Here is an 18,594-nt window from a genome sequence, read left to right as displayed (position 1 = left end):
AAATGGTTTGTACTCCTCTTGTGAGGATGTTAATATTATTAGAATGAATGGTTCAGGACTATAACGTCTGAAAAAATGTTTATTTACATAGCAAAGGAAGACTATTTTGCCTGTTACATGACTTCCAGAACTTGGAGCTAGAAGTATTAAATTCAGGTCTTTTTTTTTTTTTTAAACTCATGACCATCAGTAAATTCTTGAACATTATTTCCCCACCAGCTGATGTTGTCATTTGCTAAAGGAAATAACTGCCACCTCTCTGAGAGTTGGAGTGAGAATTAAAGGAGATATGTGAAAGTGCTTTATAAACTGTCAAATGTCAAACACATGAAGGATTATAAGAGTAAAAAATAGTGCTTTCCAAAGATTAATCATTTTGAAAACGTTATAAATTATTGGTTTCCATATTCAAACCATAACAAATTCTTGTAGTCACAATGAGGTAAGTAATTAAAATTTGGGGAAAGATAATAATTTAGCATTTTTAGTAGATGTGAAAATACTATTTTCACTTCCCACAGAGGAATATACAACATTTGGGTTTTTTTTTGTTTTCCACTGGTACTGGGAATGAACTCGGGGGGCACTTTACCACCAAGCTATATCCCCAGTCGCGATCCCCGTCCCCGCCCGCCTTTTTTCTTTCTTTTTCTTTTTTTTTTTTTTTTTCCTTTGGTAAATCGCCAAGGCTGGCTTCGAAGATATGATCCTCCTCTCTCAGCCTCCTTAGTCGTGGGATTACAGGTCTGCGCCACCGCACCGCGCTAGTGTTTTTTGATGTTTGTATTTAAAGTCGTTTTAACAATGATTTGCCTAGAAATCCAGCCATGGCCTAGGGATTTTCTTAGGATTAATGGAAGTTAGGGCTACCCCTCCCCTCACTCTACCTGTAAAAAATTACCGCTGCCTTTTCCTCCGAGTGCGAGAGAAACTGGGTTCAGATTCCATCCAGCATGATAAACCATGTCAGTGTTGAATCCGATGAGATTCTCCAACATTTCCAGTCCACTCTGCAGGAGTTACATTCAGTGGAACAGAAGGGTCAGGCAGGTGACAACTTCTAGGTTCCCGATTCCTTTTCCGAGATGCTGTCATCAGCTTCCCCGACACCGGGAAAGCAGTCCAGCTGCAGGCTGGGCGGGGATGGACTGTGCAGACCCAAGCCCTGGGCGGTGGACCCGGACCTGCCAGGCGGGGCTGGGCCGGGGTCGGCGCCCCACCCCGGGGCGGGGCGCTCGAGGCTCACCGCCTCGCGGAGTCTGTGCAGTCTGCGCCAGGCAATCTAGGCTGCCGCGCCGCTACCCAGGCGCGATGTATCTCCGCAGGGTGGTCTCAAAGACCTTGGCGCTGCCGTTGAGGGCTCCCCCCAACCCCGCGCCGCTCGGGAAGGACGGTGAGTGCGGGAAGCCCCTGGATCCTCCGGCACCCAGTCCGCCAAACTCGACCCGGAGCAGCGGAAGGCTGGGTTGGGGGTGCAGGGGAATAAGGGAAAGTTTGGAGGGGACGAGGCTCCAAAGTTCTCGGATGCTTGGGCAGTAGGGAACCTTTCAGCGTGGCCTCTGAATCCGGACTAGGATTTCTGGTTCAAATGTGGACCTCGAGAGAGTGATCTAACATGTTTTCATCATCCATCCGTTCAGTGGAAACAGTGATGATTGTGAGTTTTCATGAGTTAATGTACAGTTACACGCACTTTTAAAAGTGCCTGGCGAACATACTCGTAGCTTACTACTTTTATTGTAATAGGGATCGTTTCGCTCCCCGATCTCGGGAGGAAGCAGGATTGGGTGGGAAGGTGGACTCCGCCGCGAGCCGGGCGGCGCGCGGGAGCGAGTGCGGAGAAGTAGACGTGCGTAAAAGCTAAGTCACCAAACCTGGCCGGGCACGAGAGCCGGAACCCCGCGAGCAGCCTGGCCTCAGCGTCCCCCCAGAGGAAGAGCGCTTCGGTCGCTTTCCTAAACCAGGTTGCAGATAGGCCTGCGGCTCTCCAGCTGTTTGGCTCTGGGGTTCAAATATTTTTCATCTTTGGCTTTAGGGATGCGTGAGAAAAGGATGCGATTCTAAAGGGGAGGTGGCAAGGTGGAAGTTGATGAAATAAGAATTGGCATGAACCGGACGGAGCGGCACACGCCCTTGATCCCAGCGATGCAGAAAACTGAAGCCGGGAGGTGGCAAGTTCACAGCCAGCCTCAGCAATTTAGCGAGGCCCTGAGCCACTGTGCCAGACTCTGCCTCAAAATAAAAATAAAAAGGGCTGGGGATGTAGCTGAGTGGTAAAGTGCCCCTGGGTCCCGTCCCCGGTACCCCACCCCCCTACAGAGCCTGGAACATAGTAGGTGCTTCACTAGTGAGCCAGCAAGAATCTTTTTTTCACCCTGGCTGCCCGGGGCTCTGGGACGAGATCTGCAGTCCGACCCCCGCCGCCCTTTCCTGGTCCTCGGGCACCCTTCCCGGTCGCTGATCGAGGGACGGAGGTTAGACAATCTCAGGGAAAGGTCTGGATTCTCTCTTCACTTCCACCCTCCTCCCGAAGCTCCCGAGGCGGCTTTACCCGGAGTGTGGATTCGAGGCCGAAAGAGTCCTGCGGGAAATTCCGTGCGCCAGTTTTGTTGTTGTTGTTGTTTTTTGTTTTTGCGTTTTTCTGTTGTCTTGTTTTTTTGTTTTTCGGCTTAAATTAGGCGTGTGTTGGTGGAGGCGAGAAGGAGGAAGAAGGTCTGCCCAACTAGCTTGTGTTTTTCTTTTAAAATGCAAGTGCGGGGAAGATGCCCCACACGCTTCGCTGATCATTATACCTACTACGAGCTATGTCCTCCCATTGGTGAAATGGGGACAACACCCTTATTTTACACTTCTGAAGATAACGGGCTGTTTTGATGGGGAAGTGAGGGAAAATGAGCACCGCCCTCCTGACCTTGACCGTGGCCTTTCAGGTTTTCCCAACTAAACCTCCCAAACATACACACCGGTTTTTTTTGGTAGCTGGCACAATTCAGAGTGACTTTCTTTCCAAAATGGGGCAAAATAGAAGTAATTAGCCATACTGGTAGTAAGAGTCTTTATCTCATCTAACTACTATTTTCTAAGTACTGATTTGTGTTTTAAGAACTATCATAGGTGGGAACCTATTTGTCTTCAGTTATGGACATTAATTAGCCTTTTATTGGTACTTTCTACTTTGATTTTTTTTTAAATGAAAGAAATTTTAACTGTCTCATCAAATTTTTTCTCTTCTTTTTGCCTTTAAAAATATAACTTCTTCATGAATAAATCATTTAGATTTATAATAGTTCATTGGGGAAAGTCCAGAAAGGCAAAATCTAAACTAAGTCATCTATAATCTTACCACTCAGGGAACATTATTATTTACAGTTTTTCATATAGTTTTCCAGATCTTTTTTCCCCCTGTGTATTTTTCCTGGAAACAAATCTGGATAGTCTCATACATAGTATTTTGCTATGAATGTTCATTTAGTATGTTGTAAACATTTTCTGCTGGAAGTAAATATTCTTCTGCAAAAGTTATAGATTATTTGTTTCACATTTTATGAAGGTACTAAAACTTGTCTGATTAATTCCTATTGAATATTTCCCATTTCTTTTTTTTTTTAATATTTATTTATTTTTTTTTTAGTTCTCGGCAGACACAACATCTTTGTTGGTATGTGGTGCTGAGGATCCAACCCGGCCGCACGCATGCCAGGCGAGCGCGCTACCACTTGAGCCACATCCCCAGCCCCCGCATTTCTTTACTATTTCAAATAAGTTTTCAAGTATTTGTCTACTTAAACCCCTGATAATTTTCTTTATGACTTTCTATTTTAAAAAAATATATTTTTAAGCTAGAGATGTAGCTCAGTGGTAGACCACTTATCTAGAATTCATGAGGTCCTGGATTCAATCCCCAATACCAAAAATAAAAAAAATTAACACATTATTAAAAATAAAGAAATCTTTTTGAGTCCTAGGGGTATAACTCAATGGTAGAGCATTTGCCTAGCATGCACAGATCCCTGAGTCTGAACAGAGGCATATGGGATTCTTTTCATTGTTCAGGCTAGCCACAAGTTCCTAAACTCAAGCAGTCCTCCTGCCTCAACCTCCTCATCGGATGGGACTACAAAACACTTCACTTGCCAGCTCACAGATATATTTTCAAGCCAACAACAATCTAGCACAAGCCAAAGCCATAATCTTTTTATTAGTCCCTTGGGCACATTTATATGGAATTATATGGAATTTTTTTTTCTCCAATATGGTCTCTTTTTTTTGATGCTGGGGATTGAACCTAGGGGTGCTAACCACTGAGCTACATCTCCAGCCCTTTTTATTTATTTATTTTTTATTTTGAGACAGGGTCTCCATAAGTAGCTGAGGCTAGCCTTGAACTTGTGAGTTGCTGGGAATACAGGCCTTTGCCACCACACGTGACCCAAAATGGTCATTTAAATCCAAACGAAGAACACAAACAGGAAATCATTGTGATTTTGCTACTGTGAAGCTTATAACCAGTAGAGATGTCTTAAGGTTTGCCTGGGCAATTTGGTCTCTCTTGGTCCCTGCGCCTGAGCACTCTCCATTAGGCCACCTCAAATTATTTGCACTTTCCCAGTTGCCCAATCTCTTGCTTTGCTGTGTTGTGCCTCCTGCCTCCAATGCCATTTCTCCTTTTATTTATCAGAGGAAGGCCCACTTCAAAACTCAGGTGGTGTCTCTTCAATTGTAACAGCTACCTTGAGCCTGCTAGCTCAGTTTTCTTAGCATTTTTATCTGTTTAACATCTATAGCAACTTTAGTCCTACTCTATTGCAATTATTTGTCTGCAGTTATTTGTCTGTACAAGTGTCCCCTCTTTCTAGACTCTGAGCTACTCTTGTTCATAGTTGTGTCCTTGATGCTTCTGACAATTCCTAAGAATTCCAAAGTGCTCAAATGTATTTGTTGAATGAATACAGAAACGTCTCTCTCTCTTTTCACCTTTAAGATAAAGAATTTGAGCTACATGAAGTTTAAGCTCCTTCCAGCTTTAAGTCCACTGAAAAACTTTCAATTCCAGATCATTAGTGCATATACATATTCTAGAACTAAAAAATAAATATTTTTTAAAAAACATTTTTAAATTATAGATGGACAAAATACCTGCGTCTTATTGATTTATTTGTCTATGGTACTGAGGATCAAACTCATTGCCTCACACATGCTCCACCACTGACATACAACTCCAGCCCCAAAATTAAATTTTAAATATAAAAATAGGCCTGGCACAGTGGCACACGCCTGTAATCCCAGTGGCTCGGGAGGCTGAGACAGGAAGATTTCGAGTTCAAAGCCAGCCTCAGCAATGGCAAGGTGCTAAGCAACTCAGTAAGACCCTGTCTCTAAATAAAATACAAACTAGGGTTGGGTAAAATCATAGCATTTGCAGGTAAATGAATGGAGTTGGAGAATATCATGCTAAGTGAAGTAAGCCAATCCCAAAAAAACCAAAGGCCAAATGTCTTCTCTGATATGTGGATGCTGATCCATAATAGGGGTGGGGGGTAACATGGGAGGAATGGAGGAACTTTAGATACACCAAAGGGGAGGGAGGGGGAGGGAGGGGGCAAGGGAGTGGTGGAATGAAATGGACATCAAAAAAAAAAAAGTAATGGACATCATTACCCTAAGTACATGTATGAAGACATGAATGTTATGACTCTACCTTGTGTACAACCAGAGACATGAAAAATTGTGCCCTGTGTGTATACAATGAATTGAAATGCATTTTGCTGTCATGTATAACAAATTAGAATAAATAAGTAAATTTAAAAAGATAGTACTGGAAAAAAAATAGGATTGGGGATGTGGCTCAGCGGATGAGTGCCCCTGGGTTCAATCTCCAGTATTCCCCCCCCCAAAAAAAAAATTATTAGTTTTACAGAATTTCACTTCTATTTCAGATATGATCTTTTTTTTTTTTTTTAAGAGAGTGAGAGAGGAGAGAGAGAGAGAGAGAATTTTTTTAATATTTATTTTTTAGTTCTCGGCGGACACAACATCTTTGTTGGTATGTGGTGCTGAGGATCGAACCCGGGCCGCATGCATGCCACATGCCACCACTTGAGCCACATCCCCAGCCCTCAGATATGATCTTATTGCAACATTTGGCTTAAGGAAAGCTTTTATCTGGGTTGGGGCTTTAGCTCAGTGGTGGAGCACTTGCCTCGTACCTGTGAAGCACTGGGTTCTATCAACAGTACCACATAAAAATAAATAAATAAAATAAAATAAAGGTATTGTGTCCCTCTACAACTAAAACCAAACAAACTAAAAGCTTTTTGTTTTGTTTTGTTTTATTTTTTTAACCCATGGATGCTCAACCACTGAGCCACATCCCCAGCCCTTTTTATATTTTATTTAGAAACAGGCTCTCCCTGAGTTTCTTAGGGCCTCACTAAGTCACTGAGGCTGGCCTTGAACTTGTGATCTTCCTGCCTCAGCCTCCCAAGCTGTTGGGCTTACAGGTGTGCACTACTGCACCCAGCTGGCCCTCTTTGCTTTCTATGGTATTAGAAAAATCCAGATTTCTTTCTGTATCCACATTTCTATTATAGATTTATAAAAAATGTTGGATTTTTACTTATGAGGGGGCAGTACTGGGATTGAACTCAGGGGCACTTGACCACTGAGCCACATCCCCAGCCTTATTTTGTATTTTATTTGTTTAAAGACAGGTTCTCACTGGGTTGCTTAGCACCTCGCTTTTGCTGAGGCTGGCTTTCACTTATGATCCTCCTGCCTGCCCTAGTCTCCCAAGCCACTGAGTACTGGTGTGTACCACTGTGCCCAGCTTGGATTTTTAAATTAATGTTTTATTTAACATACATAAATTGAATTGAATTGAATTTTATGAAATAAATTGAATTTTATGAAATTTTAGGTATAAATACGTTTACTTTTTTGAAAAATAATCATTTCCACCCTCTCTTCCTTTCCCCTATAGTTGAATGTGTACAGTAAATGGATTTCTTTGCTAATATGCTTGTCATTTTGCTGTTAAGATTATTTAGTACTCCTGTCACTTCTCCTTACCTACACCTGCATCCCTTCCAAGAAAAGCATGATGCTTAACATCAAGATGACAGGCTTCACAAGTACTTATCAAATTAGATTGGGAAAATGTCAAGTGGAATTATTACCTGCCTTGTGATACCATATTCCCTTAAGCTAAAATCATTTGATGATAATAGATTCTAGGTTCACTGAGGAGAAACATCTTAAAAGATGAAATTATTTTACATAGTTGTGCTTAAATGGCGATGCTAACTGTGTTTAAACTTATTTTCCTAGCATCTCTTCGCTGGATGTCATCTAACAAATTCCCTGGAACATCTGGATCCAATATGATTTATTATCTGGTTGTAGGTGTCACAGTCAGTGCTGGTGGCTATTATGTAAGTGTTTATGTAGTGTTCAGAAATTCATATATTTTACAACTTGTGGTAAAACTCAAAGCAATGTTGCAATTGGGACATGCGATATTAAATATACAACAGAGAAATAGGTTTAAATGTCATTAAGCATACACATTTGAAAAATACTCTATAGTCATTAGAAATATAAAATTTCCAAAAAAATGTATTAACTAAATTGTTATCATTTTTTTGTATTACTGGGGGTTGAACCCAGGGGTGCTGTAGAATTGAGCAACATCCCCAGCCCTTTTAATTTTTTATTTTGGGGCAGGGTCACTAATTTCATCGAGCCTATTGGTACACCTGGGATTAAAAGCAATGTTACTATAAATGCTAATAATAATAGTTGACAATTGAGTATTTATCATTTGCCAAACTCATAAATCCTTTAATAGTTTCAATAATTCTATGAGGTGGATACTATTATTCCTGTTTAACAAGAATTGTTTTGGGTCGGGGCAGTGGCCAACACTTGTAATCCTAGCAACTTGAGAGGCTGAAACAGGAGGATGGCAAATTCAAGGGCAGCCTCAGCAACTTAGCTAGGCTCTCAACAATTTAGTGAGACCCTGTCTCAAAATAAAAATAAAAAGGGCTGGGCTGGGGATGTGGCTCAAGCGGTAGCGCGCTCGCCTGGCATGCGTGCGGCCCGGGTTCGATCCTCAGCACCACATACCAACAAAGATGTTGTGTCCGCAGAAAACTAAAAGTAAATATTAAAATTCTCTCTCTCTCTCTCTCTCTCTCTCTCTCTTTAAAAAAAATAAAAAGGGCTGGAGATGTCACTCAGGAGTAAAGAGCCTCTGGGTTAAATCCTTAGAACCAAAAAAAAAAAAAAAATTGTTTTGAAGATATACTCATTTTATTTTTTAATTTAATTTTTACTTATTTTTTAGTAGTGCTGAGGATGGAACCAGGGCCTTGTCATGTTAACTAAAGCATTCTCCCACTAGTTACTCCTCCAGTCCAACTAACTTTAAAAATAATAGACTTTTGTTTATTAGATTTATAGAAAAATGAGCAAGGAGTTGTGGGTATAGATCAATGACAGAACTCTTGCCTAGTTTCTATGAGGCCCTGGGTTCCATCCCCAACACAAAAAAAAAAGAGCAGAAAGTGTTGAAAAATTCCCTCACCCTCCTCCTTTCCCCTATTCACATTTTGCTCTGGTGTGGTACAGCTGTTACAATTAAAGAGCCAATTTTTTTTTTTTTTTAATGAAATACAAGGTTCTATACTGAAACATATTGATCGGTATCTCAATCAAACAGATCAGTATCTCGGTCTCCAGATATTTTAACCCAAAGAGTAACTCACCAAAGACAATACATGTTTTTTTTTTAACATTTATTTATTTTTTAGTTCTCGGCGGACACAACATCTTTGTTGGTATGTGGTGCTGGGGATCGAACCCGGGCCGCACGCATGCCAGGCGAGCGCGCTACCACTTGAGCCACATCCCCAGCCCAAGAGCCAATATTTATACATCATTATTAACTCAAGTCCAGAAATTACATTAGGGTTCACGTTATTGACTGATTGATTGATTGCACCAGGAATTGAACCTAAGCGTGCTTAACCACTGAGCCACATCTCCAGCCCTTTTTATTATTTATTTATTTATTTATTTATTTATGGTACCGGGGATTAAACTCAGGGTCATTCCACCAGCCTTATTTTGTATTTTATTTAGAGACAGGGTCTCATTGAGTTGCTTAGCATCTCACTTTTGTTGAGGCTGGCTTTGAACTCACGATCCTCCTGCCTCAGCCTCCTGAGCTGCTGGGATTACAAACGTGTGCCACCAAGCCCAGCTTATTTTTTTATTCTGAGACAGAGTCTTACTAAGTTGCTTGGAGCCTTGCTAAGTTGATGAGACTGGCTTTGAACTTGTGATCCTCCTTCCTCAGCCTCCCATACTGCTGGGATTATAGAAGTATACTGCCGCAACCAGTTTAGGATTGAGTCTTTACATTGTATGTCCCGTGGGTTTTGACAAATATATAATGACTCTACCACCTTTGGCAGTGTCATGCGTTTCACTTCCTTAAAAGTCTTGTATTCCACTTATCCATCCCTTTCTCCTTCCTCCCAATATTTTTACTGTTTCTATAATTTCTGTTTTCTTTGTACATAGTTTTATTTTAAAAAGTCATATTCACATGCCAGGCATGGTGGTGCATGCCTATAATCCCAGTACCCCCCCCCAAAAAAAAAGTCATATTCATAATTTGTTAAAAGTTCAGAAGAAGCATATGTAAAATTCTATCTATATTTTCCTCCCCAGTCCTCCATCCACACCTTCCAGGATTCACTGGAAGACAAAAGTCTTGGTTTTTTTGTTTGTTTGTTTGTTTTTAGTGCTAGGACCTGCACATGCTAAGTACATGCTCTTAGCACTGAGATGCATCTCTGGTTCCAGGATAAAGCTTTTAAGTGTAGTTCTGGAGCTAAAATAACAGAACATTTGAATTAAATAAGGTAAGCCTATTGAATCCTTTCCCATTTTGTCATAAATTTTCTAAATCAAAAATCTAACAAATAAAAAAAATCTGATGGGTGCTGAGAATTGAACCCAGGATCTCGAATGTGCTAGATGGGCACTCTACCGCTGAGCCACAACCACAGCCCTTTTTGTGTTTTTAAATACTGTGGGCTGAACTCAGGGATGCTTTGCCACTGAGCTGTGTTCCCAGTCTTTTTTTTTTTTTTTTTTTTTTTTTGAGACAAGGTCTTGCTAAGTTTCTTAGGGCCTCACTAAGTTGCTAAGGGCTGACCTCAAACTTGTGATCCTCCTGCTCAGCCTCCTGAGTAGCTAGGATTATAGGCTTGTACCACCATACCAGACTAACCTTCAGAATTGTGACAGCCTCAATTAGTCAGGAAACTTCAAATATGTCACTGGTATCTGCCAGCTTTCACTCACACCCATTTTCCTTTTCTTCTATCATATTCTGCTGCTTGATATTGAGTTCGTTGCCTAGGCCACAATAGTTGAATGTAAACCCTGAAAAAACAAATTAGGACTAGGCCGTGTGATGGATGACCTGGGAATCTAAAAGACTAAATTTCATCTGGCTATCACAATACTACTTAATTATATGAACTGGTGCCAGACATGAGCCTCTTTAGTCTGCTAATTCTTTTTTTTTTTTTTTTAAGAGAATGTGAGAGAGGGAGAGAGAGAGAATTTTTAATATTTATTTTTTAGTTTCAGCAGACACAACATCTTTCTTTGTACGTGGTGCTGAGGATCGAACCCGGGCCACACGTATGCCAGGCGAGCGTGCTACCGCTTGAGCCACATCCCCAGCCCTGCTAATTCTTTCTTTGCAAAAGGAATCTTAAACTGAGCCGGGTGTGGTTTCACACAACTGTGATCCCAGTGGCTCAGGAGACTAAGGCAGGAGGATCGCAAATTCAAAACCAGCCTCAGCAAAAGCGAGGCGCTAAGCAGCTCAGTGAGACCCTGTCTCTAAATAAAACACAAAAAATAGGTCTGAGGCTGGGGCTGGAGCTCAGTGGTAGAGCACTTGCCTAGCATGAGTGAGGCACTGGGTTCAATTCTCAGCACTGCATATAAATAAATGAATAAAATAAAGGTCCATCAACATCTAAAAATTATTTTTTAAAAAATAGGGTTGGTGATGTGGCTCAGTGGTCTAGTGCCCTTAAGTTCAATCTCCAGTACCCTCTCCCACCAAAAAATATGAATCTTAAACTGAAAGGTTATAGGGCTGGGGATGTATCTCAGTTGGCAAAGTGCTTGCCTCGAATGCACAAGGCCCTGGGTTCAATCCCCAGCACCACAAAAAAAAAAAAAAAAAAACCCTGAAAGGTTATCAACTGAATAGTCCTGAGAGCCCTTTGCAGCCTCATTCTCTCAAAATGGAATGAAAATTGAACAAGATGATGATCTATGTCCCCTTTCGTATCTGAGATTATGTAGTTTTAAAAAAATTTTTAGTTGTTAATAGATCTTTATTTTATTCATTTATTGATATGCAGTGCTGAGAATCGAACCCAGTGCCCTCACTTATGCTAATCAAGCATTCTACCGCTGAGCCACAACCCCAGCCCTAGTTTTATTTATTTATTTACTTTAATATTTATTTTTAAATTTTAGGTGGACACAATATCTTTATTTTACATTTATGTGGTGCTGAGGATTGAACCCAGTGCCTCATGTATACTAAGCAAGCCCTCTACCACTGAGCCACAACCCCAGCCCCCTATTTATTTTTTAACAGAAAGTCAGAGATACTTTATTTTTACTTCAAAATCCAAAGGCTGAGTATAGCAGAGTTGTAAAAATGGAATCCCACTAAGTCTGATTCACTCGAATACTAATGTTTAATGAGATTCTTTCATTTGAATATCAAACCTTAAAAGCCTTAATTCCCAAGAATCTTAGACTACTTTTAGGAATCACAGAATGTGAAGCACTACAAAATCTGTATTGTAGTCCTCCCTTCTCTTTCACTTTTCCTGCACTAAAATGATTCTGTAGCAGGGTTTTGCAAATTGATCCGTGGATGCTCAGTAGCCAAGAGCACTTTTCCATTTCCAAGGAAAATATTCTACTGTTAGGGCTCCTTAGATATAAAATAGTCCCAGATCAGTTCAATTTTCTGAGGGTCTAAAGGTATTTCTAAAAAGAACCCCAGCTGGGCATGATTGTGCATACCTGTAATCCCAGCAACTTTAGAGATTGGGACAGGGCTGGGGATGTGGCTCGAGCGGTAGCGCGCTCGCCTGGCATGCGTGCGACCCGGGTTCGATCCTCAGCACCACATACCAACAAAGATGTTGTGTCCGCCGAGAACTAAAAAATAAATATTAAAAAAAAATTCTCTCTCTCTCTCCTTTCTCACTCTCTCTTTAAAAAAAAAAATAAAATAAAATAGAGATTGGGACAGGAAGATGACAAATTCAAGACCATTATCAATTTATTGAGACCCTTGGCAACACAGTAAGACCCTTTCTGAAAGTAAAAAGGACTAGGGATGTGAGAACTAAAAAATAAATATTAAAAAAAAATTCTCTCTCTCTCTCCTTTCTCACTCTCTCTTTAAAAAAAAAATAAAATAAAATAGAGATTGGGACAGGAAGATGACAAATTCAAGACCATTATCAATTTATTGAGACCCTTGGCAACACAGTAAGACCCTTTCTGAAAGTAAAAAGGACTAGGGATGTGGGGTGCAGTGGCATCTGCCTGTGATCCCAGGGGCTGAGGCAGGAGGATCACAAATTCAAAGCCAGCCTCAGGAGCCTGGAGTTGTAGCTAAGGGGTAGAGCACTTGCCTACCACTTGAGGTACTGGGTTCAATTTTTAGCACCACATAAAAATAAATAAATATAAAGGTATTGTGTCCATCTACAATTAAAAAATATTAACACAAAACAAAAAAACAACATCAGCAATTTAGTGAGGCCCTAAACAACTCACGGAGACCTTGTCTCTAAATAAAATATAAAAAAATGGTGGGTGCTGATGTTTGTATTTAATTAATAAAAATAAAGTGCTAGCTTCCTGATTATTAAAATTTAGAAAATATATATGAATATACAACTTTTAAAAATTCATCATTCTACCACTAAGAGTTAAATCACTACCAAAAAAGCGGAGACATTACAAATAATATTATCTAAATAATAAGATTTTCATTTTTATTTATTAATTTATTGTTGGTGCTGAGGATTAAATCCAGGCCTTGATGTACTAAGTACATACTCTACCATTCTTGAACCCCAGCACTAGATATTCTTCTTTGTTTTTTTGTTTTGTTTTTGTTTTTTGGAGTACCAGGGATTGAACCCAGGGGCCCTTTACCACTGAGCCACATCCCCAGCCCTTTTTATATTTTATTTAGAAACAGGGTTTTCTGAGTTATCTAGGGCCTGGCTAAGTTGTTGAGGCTGGTTTTGAACTCATGATCCTCCTGTCTCAGCTTCCCAAGTTGCTGGGATACAGGTGTGCATCAGATTTTCTTCTTTTCTCTGCTTCTTTCTTTCTTTCTTCTTTCTTTTTTTGTTTTTGTTTTTTGTTTGTTTGTTTTGTTTTGTTTTTTGAGAAGGGATCTCACTATGTTCAGGTTAGACTGGCCTCAAACCCTTGATCCTCCTGACTCAGTCTCCCGAGTAGCTGGGATTACGGGCTTGCACCACTATTCCTGGTTAGATTTTTATTTTTTGAATATTATTGCCTAATGTGATAGGCCAAAGAAGACTTGTGAGTATGAAATGAAAGAAGGCCTGCACATTTTGTCTATAATTAAGATAACTTTCTGCCCCATATTATTTCTCCAGTAACCTACAGTCAGCTAGTGTTGCTTTTTATGACTCACCCTAGCCTACCTAAGAAATCTTCTTTAGGATGTAGCTGTGTGGTGTGTCATTTGGGAGATTTTTTTTTTTTTTAAATTTCATTGTGAGACAAGTAAGATTCACATGCAGTTCTCTCTATCCTTTACCTCATTTTCCCCAATGATAATCTTTTTTGCTATAATGCAACATCACCATCAGGAAAGTGACATTTATACCACTCATCCATCTTAATCCAATTTGACTAGTTTTACATGCACCCATTAAATTCTATGCAGTTTTATCCTGTCTAGGTGCATAGATGTGTCAGCACTTTTCAGATGCAGGATAGTTCCAATACTATAAGCATCTTTCATGCTACCTTTTTATAATTCTCTCCCTTCTGCCCTCCCTTTCTCCTAACCCCTGGCAACCAACTAATCTCTTCTCTATTTCTATATTTTTGTCGTTTCAAGAATGCTACCTAAATGGATCCACAGGTATGGAACCTTTTGAGTGGCCTTTTTCCCACTCAGTGTAATTGCCTGGAGATTCATTGGAACTGTCACTTGTACCCACTGTTCATTCCTTTTTGCTGCAGAGTTGTGTTCCTTGTTACAGAAAGACCACAGCTAGTTTAACAGTTCATCCTTTGTAGACCATCTGAGCTGATTCTTGTTATTTGACCATTATAAATGAAACCACCACGAATATTTGTATGTGAGTGTCTGCGTGAACCTGGATTTACCTTTGTCCGTGATAAGTTCTGGAGGATGTTTGTAAATGTCTGTGAGGATATTTTGGTTCTGGCATAATTAATTTTTTCCTTCTTTGTCCTCATCTTCTTATTTCCTGTGCATGTTTTCAGCTGACTTTGACTCGTTAGAGCATGTTCCTTTCCTTTTCTTTTTTAAGCATTCCACTTAATGACAAAACTGTCCAAAGGAGAAGTAAAAGAATAAATGGTAAAGTTGGTTTCCCTTCTTGGCTGCACTGGGATTGTGGCTTAAACTTCTTATGGTAATTACATGGAGAACCGTGTGTACCTTTGAACTTGGCAAGAGTTTAAGAAATAAACTAAGGCTGGGCATGGTGGTGCATATCTGTAATCCCAGGAACTCAGGAGGCTGAAACAGGAGGATCGCAAGTTCAAAGCCAGCCTCAGCAAGTTGGCAAGGCCCTAAGCAATTTTAGTGAGATTCTGTCTCAAAACAAAAAGGGCTGGGGCTAGGGTCTATGGATATAGCTCAGTTGGTAGAGTGCTTCCTAGCATGCACAAGGCCCCAAGTTCAATCCCTAGCACGATCAAAAAAAAAAAAAAAAAAAGGAGGGGGGTGCTGTGGATGTAGCTCAATGACAAAGTACCCCTGAGTTCAATCCCCAGTACCCCCCCAAAAAAGGAAGTAAAGTTAAGTACACATTTTCTTTCAGACTTACAAGACAGTCACATCAAAGCAAGCCAAACACACAGAACATATAACAAATTTGAAAGAAAAAACAAAAGCAGAGTTACATCCACTTCAAGGTAAGGGGACTTTCTTAATTATTTTATTTATTATTTATTTATTTATTTATTTATTTATTTTTGAGACACTGATTCCCATCCTCTTAGACTAGCAATGAACACTATTTGCCTTTGGCTTCTTGGCTAACTTAATCCAGAATGGCTCTTTGTAGGAATTCATTCAGGAAGGAAAAGCCCAACCAAAAATCTAAAGAATATTCTTAGGCATTTTGGATGAGTGCATTTGATAAATGAACATTTTGCATTCATGCCGCTGACCGTGGCTTTGACTTCTTTGTGTGGTAATATTATTTGTCTCCTACTCAGACATCCATTCATGCGGGCATAATTTTAGAATTTGTCTCCCTCAGCAGCTTGACCTTTCGTTTCCCTCATTTTTTTTTTAAATCATAAGGTTAATTTTTGTTTCTGTTTTGACTAAGACCTCCTTGTGTCTTTGCTGAAAGTGTACTGGCCATTAGAGTTGGGTACACTGAGCCCCTCCATTGATAAAAATGTCAATCCTGGGGACAGAAAGTTGACATAGTCACCCTTATGTCCATTTCTTGCCTACAACTACTTACTTTTAAAAAAAAATTTTTAGATGTAGATAGACATAATAGCTTTTCTTAATTAATTTATTTTTATGTGGTACTGAGGACTAAACCCAGTGCTCACATATGGGAGGCAAACACTCTATCACTGAGCCACAATTGCAGCCCCTACAACTATTTACTTTAAAATAGTTTTTTTCCATCTCAATGTTAATGCCATTATCAATTGCCATGGGCACTATTTAGGGACGGAGATACTGGCTGCTCATGAATCAGTTTACCCTTTTCATCATAACAACAATAAGAGACAGAATATCACTGATAAATGTTATTGAATAGAATCATGAGAAGTCTGTTTATAATAATATTATCATTACAAATATTATTATAATATTATTAATACAGCATCTGCGTAACACTTTATTGGCTTGAAGGCCCATTTTATGTAGATTATTTTAGTTAATCTTCACAATAGCCTTGTGAAGTAAATATTATCAGTATTCTTATTTACAGATGATTAAGCTGAAGTTGAGAGAGGATTAGTGGTTTCCTCAGGGTCATCAGCTAGCACCTTGGCCACTCTTCCATACCATCTCATATGGAAGGTTGAAATGGTGGTTATTTGTTAGTATTAGTGTTTGACTAAGTAATATATGCAAATTTTTTAAGTTCAAAAGAGTTTTTAAGAAAGCAGATCTCTCATCTTCCCTCCCAAAAGGCAACTGACATTATCAGTTTCTTTGAATCCCAGAGAGGGTCTTTGCAAATACAGCCCTCTGGCTATATAACACCCCTTTTTGTCCATACTGTATACATTGTTCTTTCCTTGATTTTTCCTTTTAAGTCCACTTGGAAGACCATTAAATATCAGCACATGTAGATCTGACTCAGTTTTTTAAATGATTGCACAGTGTACAATTGCGTCCCATGTTCTTTAAATTAACATTCTGCTTAATGGACTAAATCTTAAAGGTGAAAAAGAGAATGTGGCAGAAGCTGAGAAAGCGAGTTCAGAAGCTCTGGAAGTTTCTGTCGTGCAAGCTGAGGTGGTAGGTGCTGAAGAAATTGCAGAGGCTGCAGTTGGGGACGTAGAAGAGTCCACGGGTCCAGGTGGTGTGGAGGCCACTAAGGAGGAGGTGACGGCTGTGGGTGCTGAAATGGAGCCCAAGGTTACAAGTGCACAGACAGGTGACACCACAGAGGACGGTTCTGAAATGACCCCAGAGGCTACGAATGTAGCAGCAGGTGAAGGCATTTCCACCTGCAACCATCAAGGTATTCCAGAGAACGACTGCTCCCAGGAATGTGCTGAGCTGGAAGGAACTTCTCCAGCTGATTCCCAGTCCTCTGCTGGGCCTTTGCAGGAAGAAGCTGATGCTGGTTCCGAGGCTGCCTCAGGCTAATCTCCTGCCAGTAGCAGGTTCTGCAAAAACAAAAACATAATAGTGTGTCTAATAGCTGCCTTTGTATTTTCAGTAATTTTGGTTTTGAAAAGATATCTTCCTAAAACACTTCGATGATCCTTAAAAGATTTTTGGTATCTTCTGGTAGAGTTTTGAGAGATTTCCAATTTTACATTTCTTAATTATTTTCTACTCTCTAAAATTAGATCGTGACATTGCAGTAAAGAGTTTATAGTTTTAGCTGGGTACAGTGGCACACGCCTGTGATCCTAGCAGCTTCAGAGGCTGAGGCAGGAGGCTCACAAGATCCAGGCCAGCATCAGCAACTTAGTGAGATCCTGACTTAAAAGAAAAATTAAAAAGGGCTGGGGATGTGGCTCAGTGGTTAAGCACCCCTGGGTTCAATTCCTGGTCCAAAAAAAAAAAAAAAAAAAAAAAACCAGCTGAAATAGTAATTTTACCTTGAATTTAAATTTTGCATTATAGGAATTATCTCTACATCTTGTTTTCACTTTAATTTTGCTCTTTTTGCTCTGCTTTTTACCTTACTTTATTATGTAGAACTGGATTATCAAGCTCAATTTGAACTCATTTAAATAAAATTAGAAAATCTCTAGTGTTTCTATTTTTATTCACTAATACTTATATAGGTATAAATAATACACTGTATTATATATTAACATATACACATGAAGAAACTAAGCTTTCATAATATGATTGAAGAAGGGACATCTTTGTGGAGAACTGTGCCTATGATAATGTATATGCCTTCCCCCCTCTCTATTAATATATAACAGGCTGTGCAGATATTTCCTGGTTCAATTCAAACAATATTTTACACTTTGTGCTGGGAGTCATTCATTCATTCATTCATACATTCATTCATCTGAGCACCTACAACCAACAGAGGCACTGTTTTAAATCTTCCTCACTATATATTGTAGAGTAGGACTAGATAGTAAACAAGATAAATAAGGAAACTGTAAGAATGTTAGAAACTGGCAAGTGCCAAGGGTAAAAGTAATGAAGAAAAAAAGGATTATAAGTACTGGTTTGGGGTGGAAGTTGTCATTTAAAAAAATTTTAATTTTTTTAGTTTTCGATGGACACGATACCTTTATTTTATTTATTCATTGATTTTTTTTTATGTGGTGCTGAGGATCGAACCCAGGGCCTCTCATGTGCTAGCCAAGCGCTCTACCGCTGAGCCATTACCCCAGCCCCAAAGTTGTCATTTTAAATAGAGCAGCCAGAGCAAGTCTTACTAGGAAGGTGTGTTTTAAGTAAAGATCAGAAGTCTACATCAGGGACCTCATCACCAGGACCTCAGCAGGGAAGATCATTCCACGTGAGGGAATGGACATGTGCAAAGGATC

General features: G+C 39.9%; 1 protein-coding gene across 1 annotated transcript; it reads left to right on the top strand.

Moving 5' to 3' along the window:
- The first annotated feature begins 1,311 nt into the window (after positions 1 to 1,311).
- Positions 1,312 to 17,232, top strand: Mgarp (mitochondria localized glutamic acid rich protein). The gene is made up of 4 exons (XM_026386205.2): positions 1,312 to 1,393; positions 7,327 to 7,430; positions 15,189 to 15,282; positions 16,788 to 17,232. Exons 1-4 carry the CDS (start codon positions 1,312 to 1,314, stop codon positions 17,216 to 17,218), a joined length of 711 nt encoding a protein of 236 aa, XP_026241990.1. The 3' UTR covers positions 17,219 to 17,232.
- Positions 17,233 to 18,594: the final 1,362 nt, after the last annotated feature.

This window comes from Urocitellus parryii, chromosome 10 (genome assembly GCF_045843805.1).
Source record: "Urocitellus parryii isolate mUroPar1 chromosome 10, mUroPar1.hap1, whole genome shotgun sequence".
Classification (NCBI taxonomy): domain Eukaryota; kingdom Metazoa; phylum Chordata; class Mammalia; order Rodentia; family Sciuridae; genus Urocitellus; species Urocitellus parryii.
The sequence above is the reverse complement of the archived record's forward strand: the minus strand, read 5'-3'. Positions and strand labels throughout refer to the sequence as shown.

Excerpts from the sequence above, each read along its gene's own strand:
- Mgarp (XM_026386205.2), top strand. The coding sequence starts at position 1,312 with ATGTATCTCCGCAGGGTGGTCTCAAAGACCTTGGCGCTGCCGTTGAGG. Across the intron at positions 7,431-15,188 it reads TCAGTGCTGGTGGCTATTAT|ACTTACAAGACAGTCACATC; the intron begins GTAAGTGTTTAT and ends ATTTTCTTTCAG. Across the intron at positions 15,283-16,787 it reads AGAGTTACATCCACTTCAAG|GTGAAAAAGAGAATGTGGCA; the intron begins GTAAGGGGACTT and ends TAAATCTTAAAG.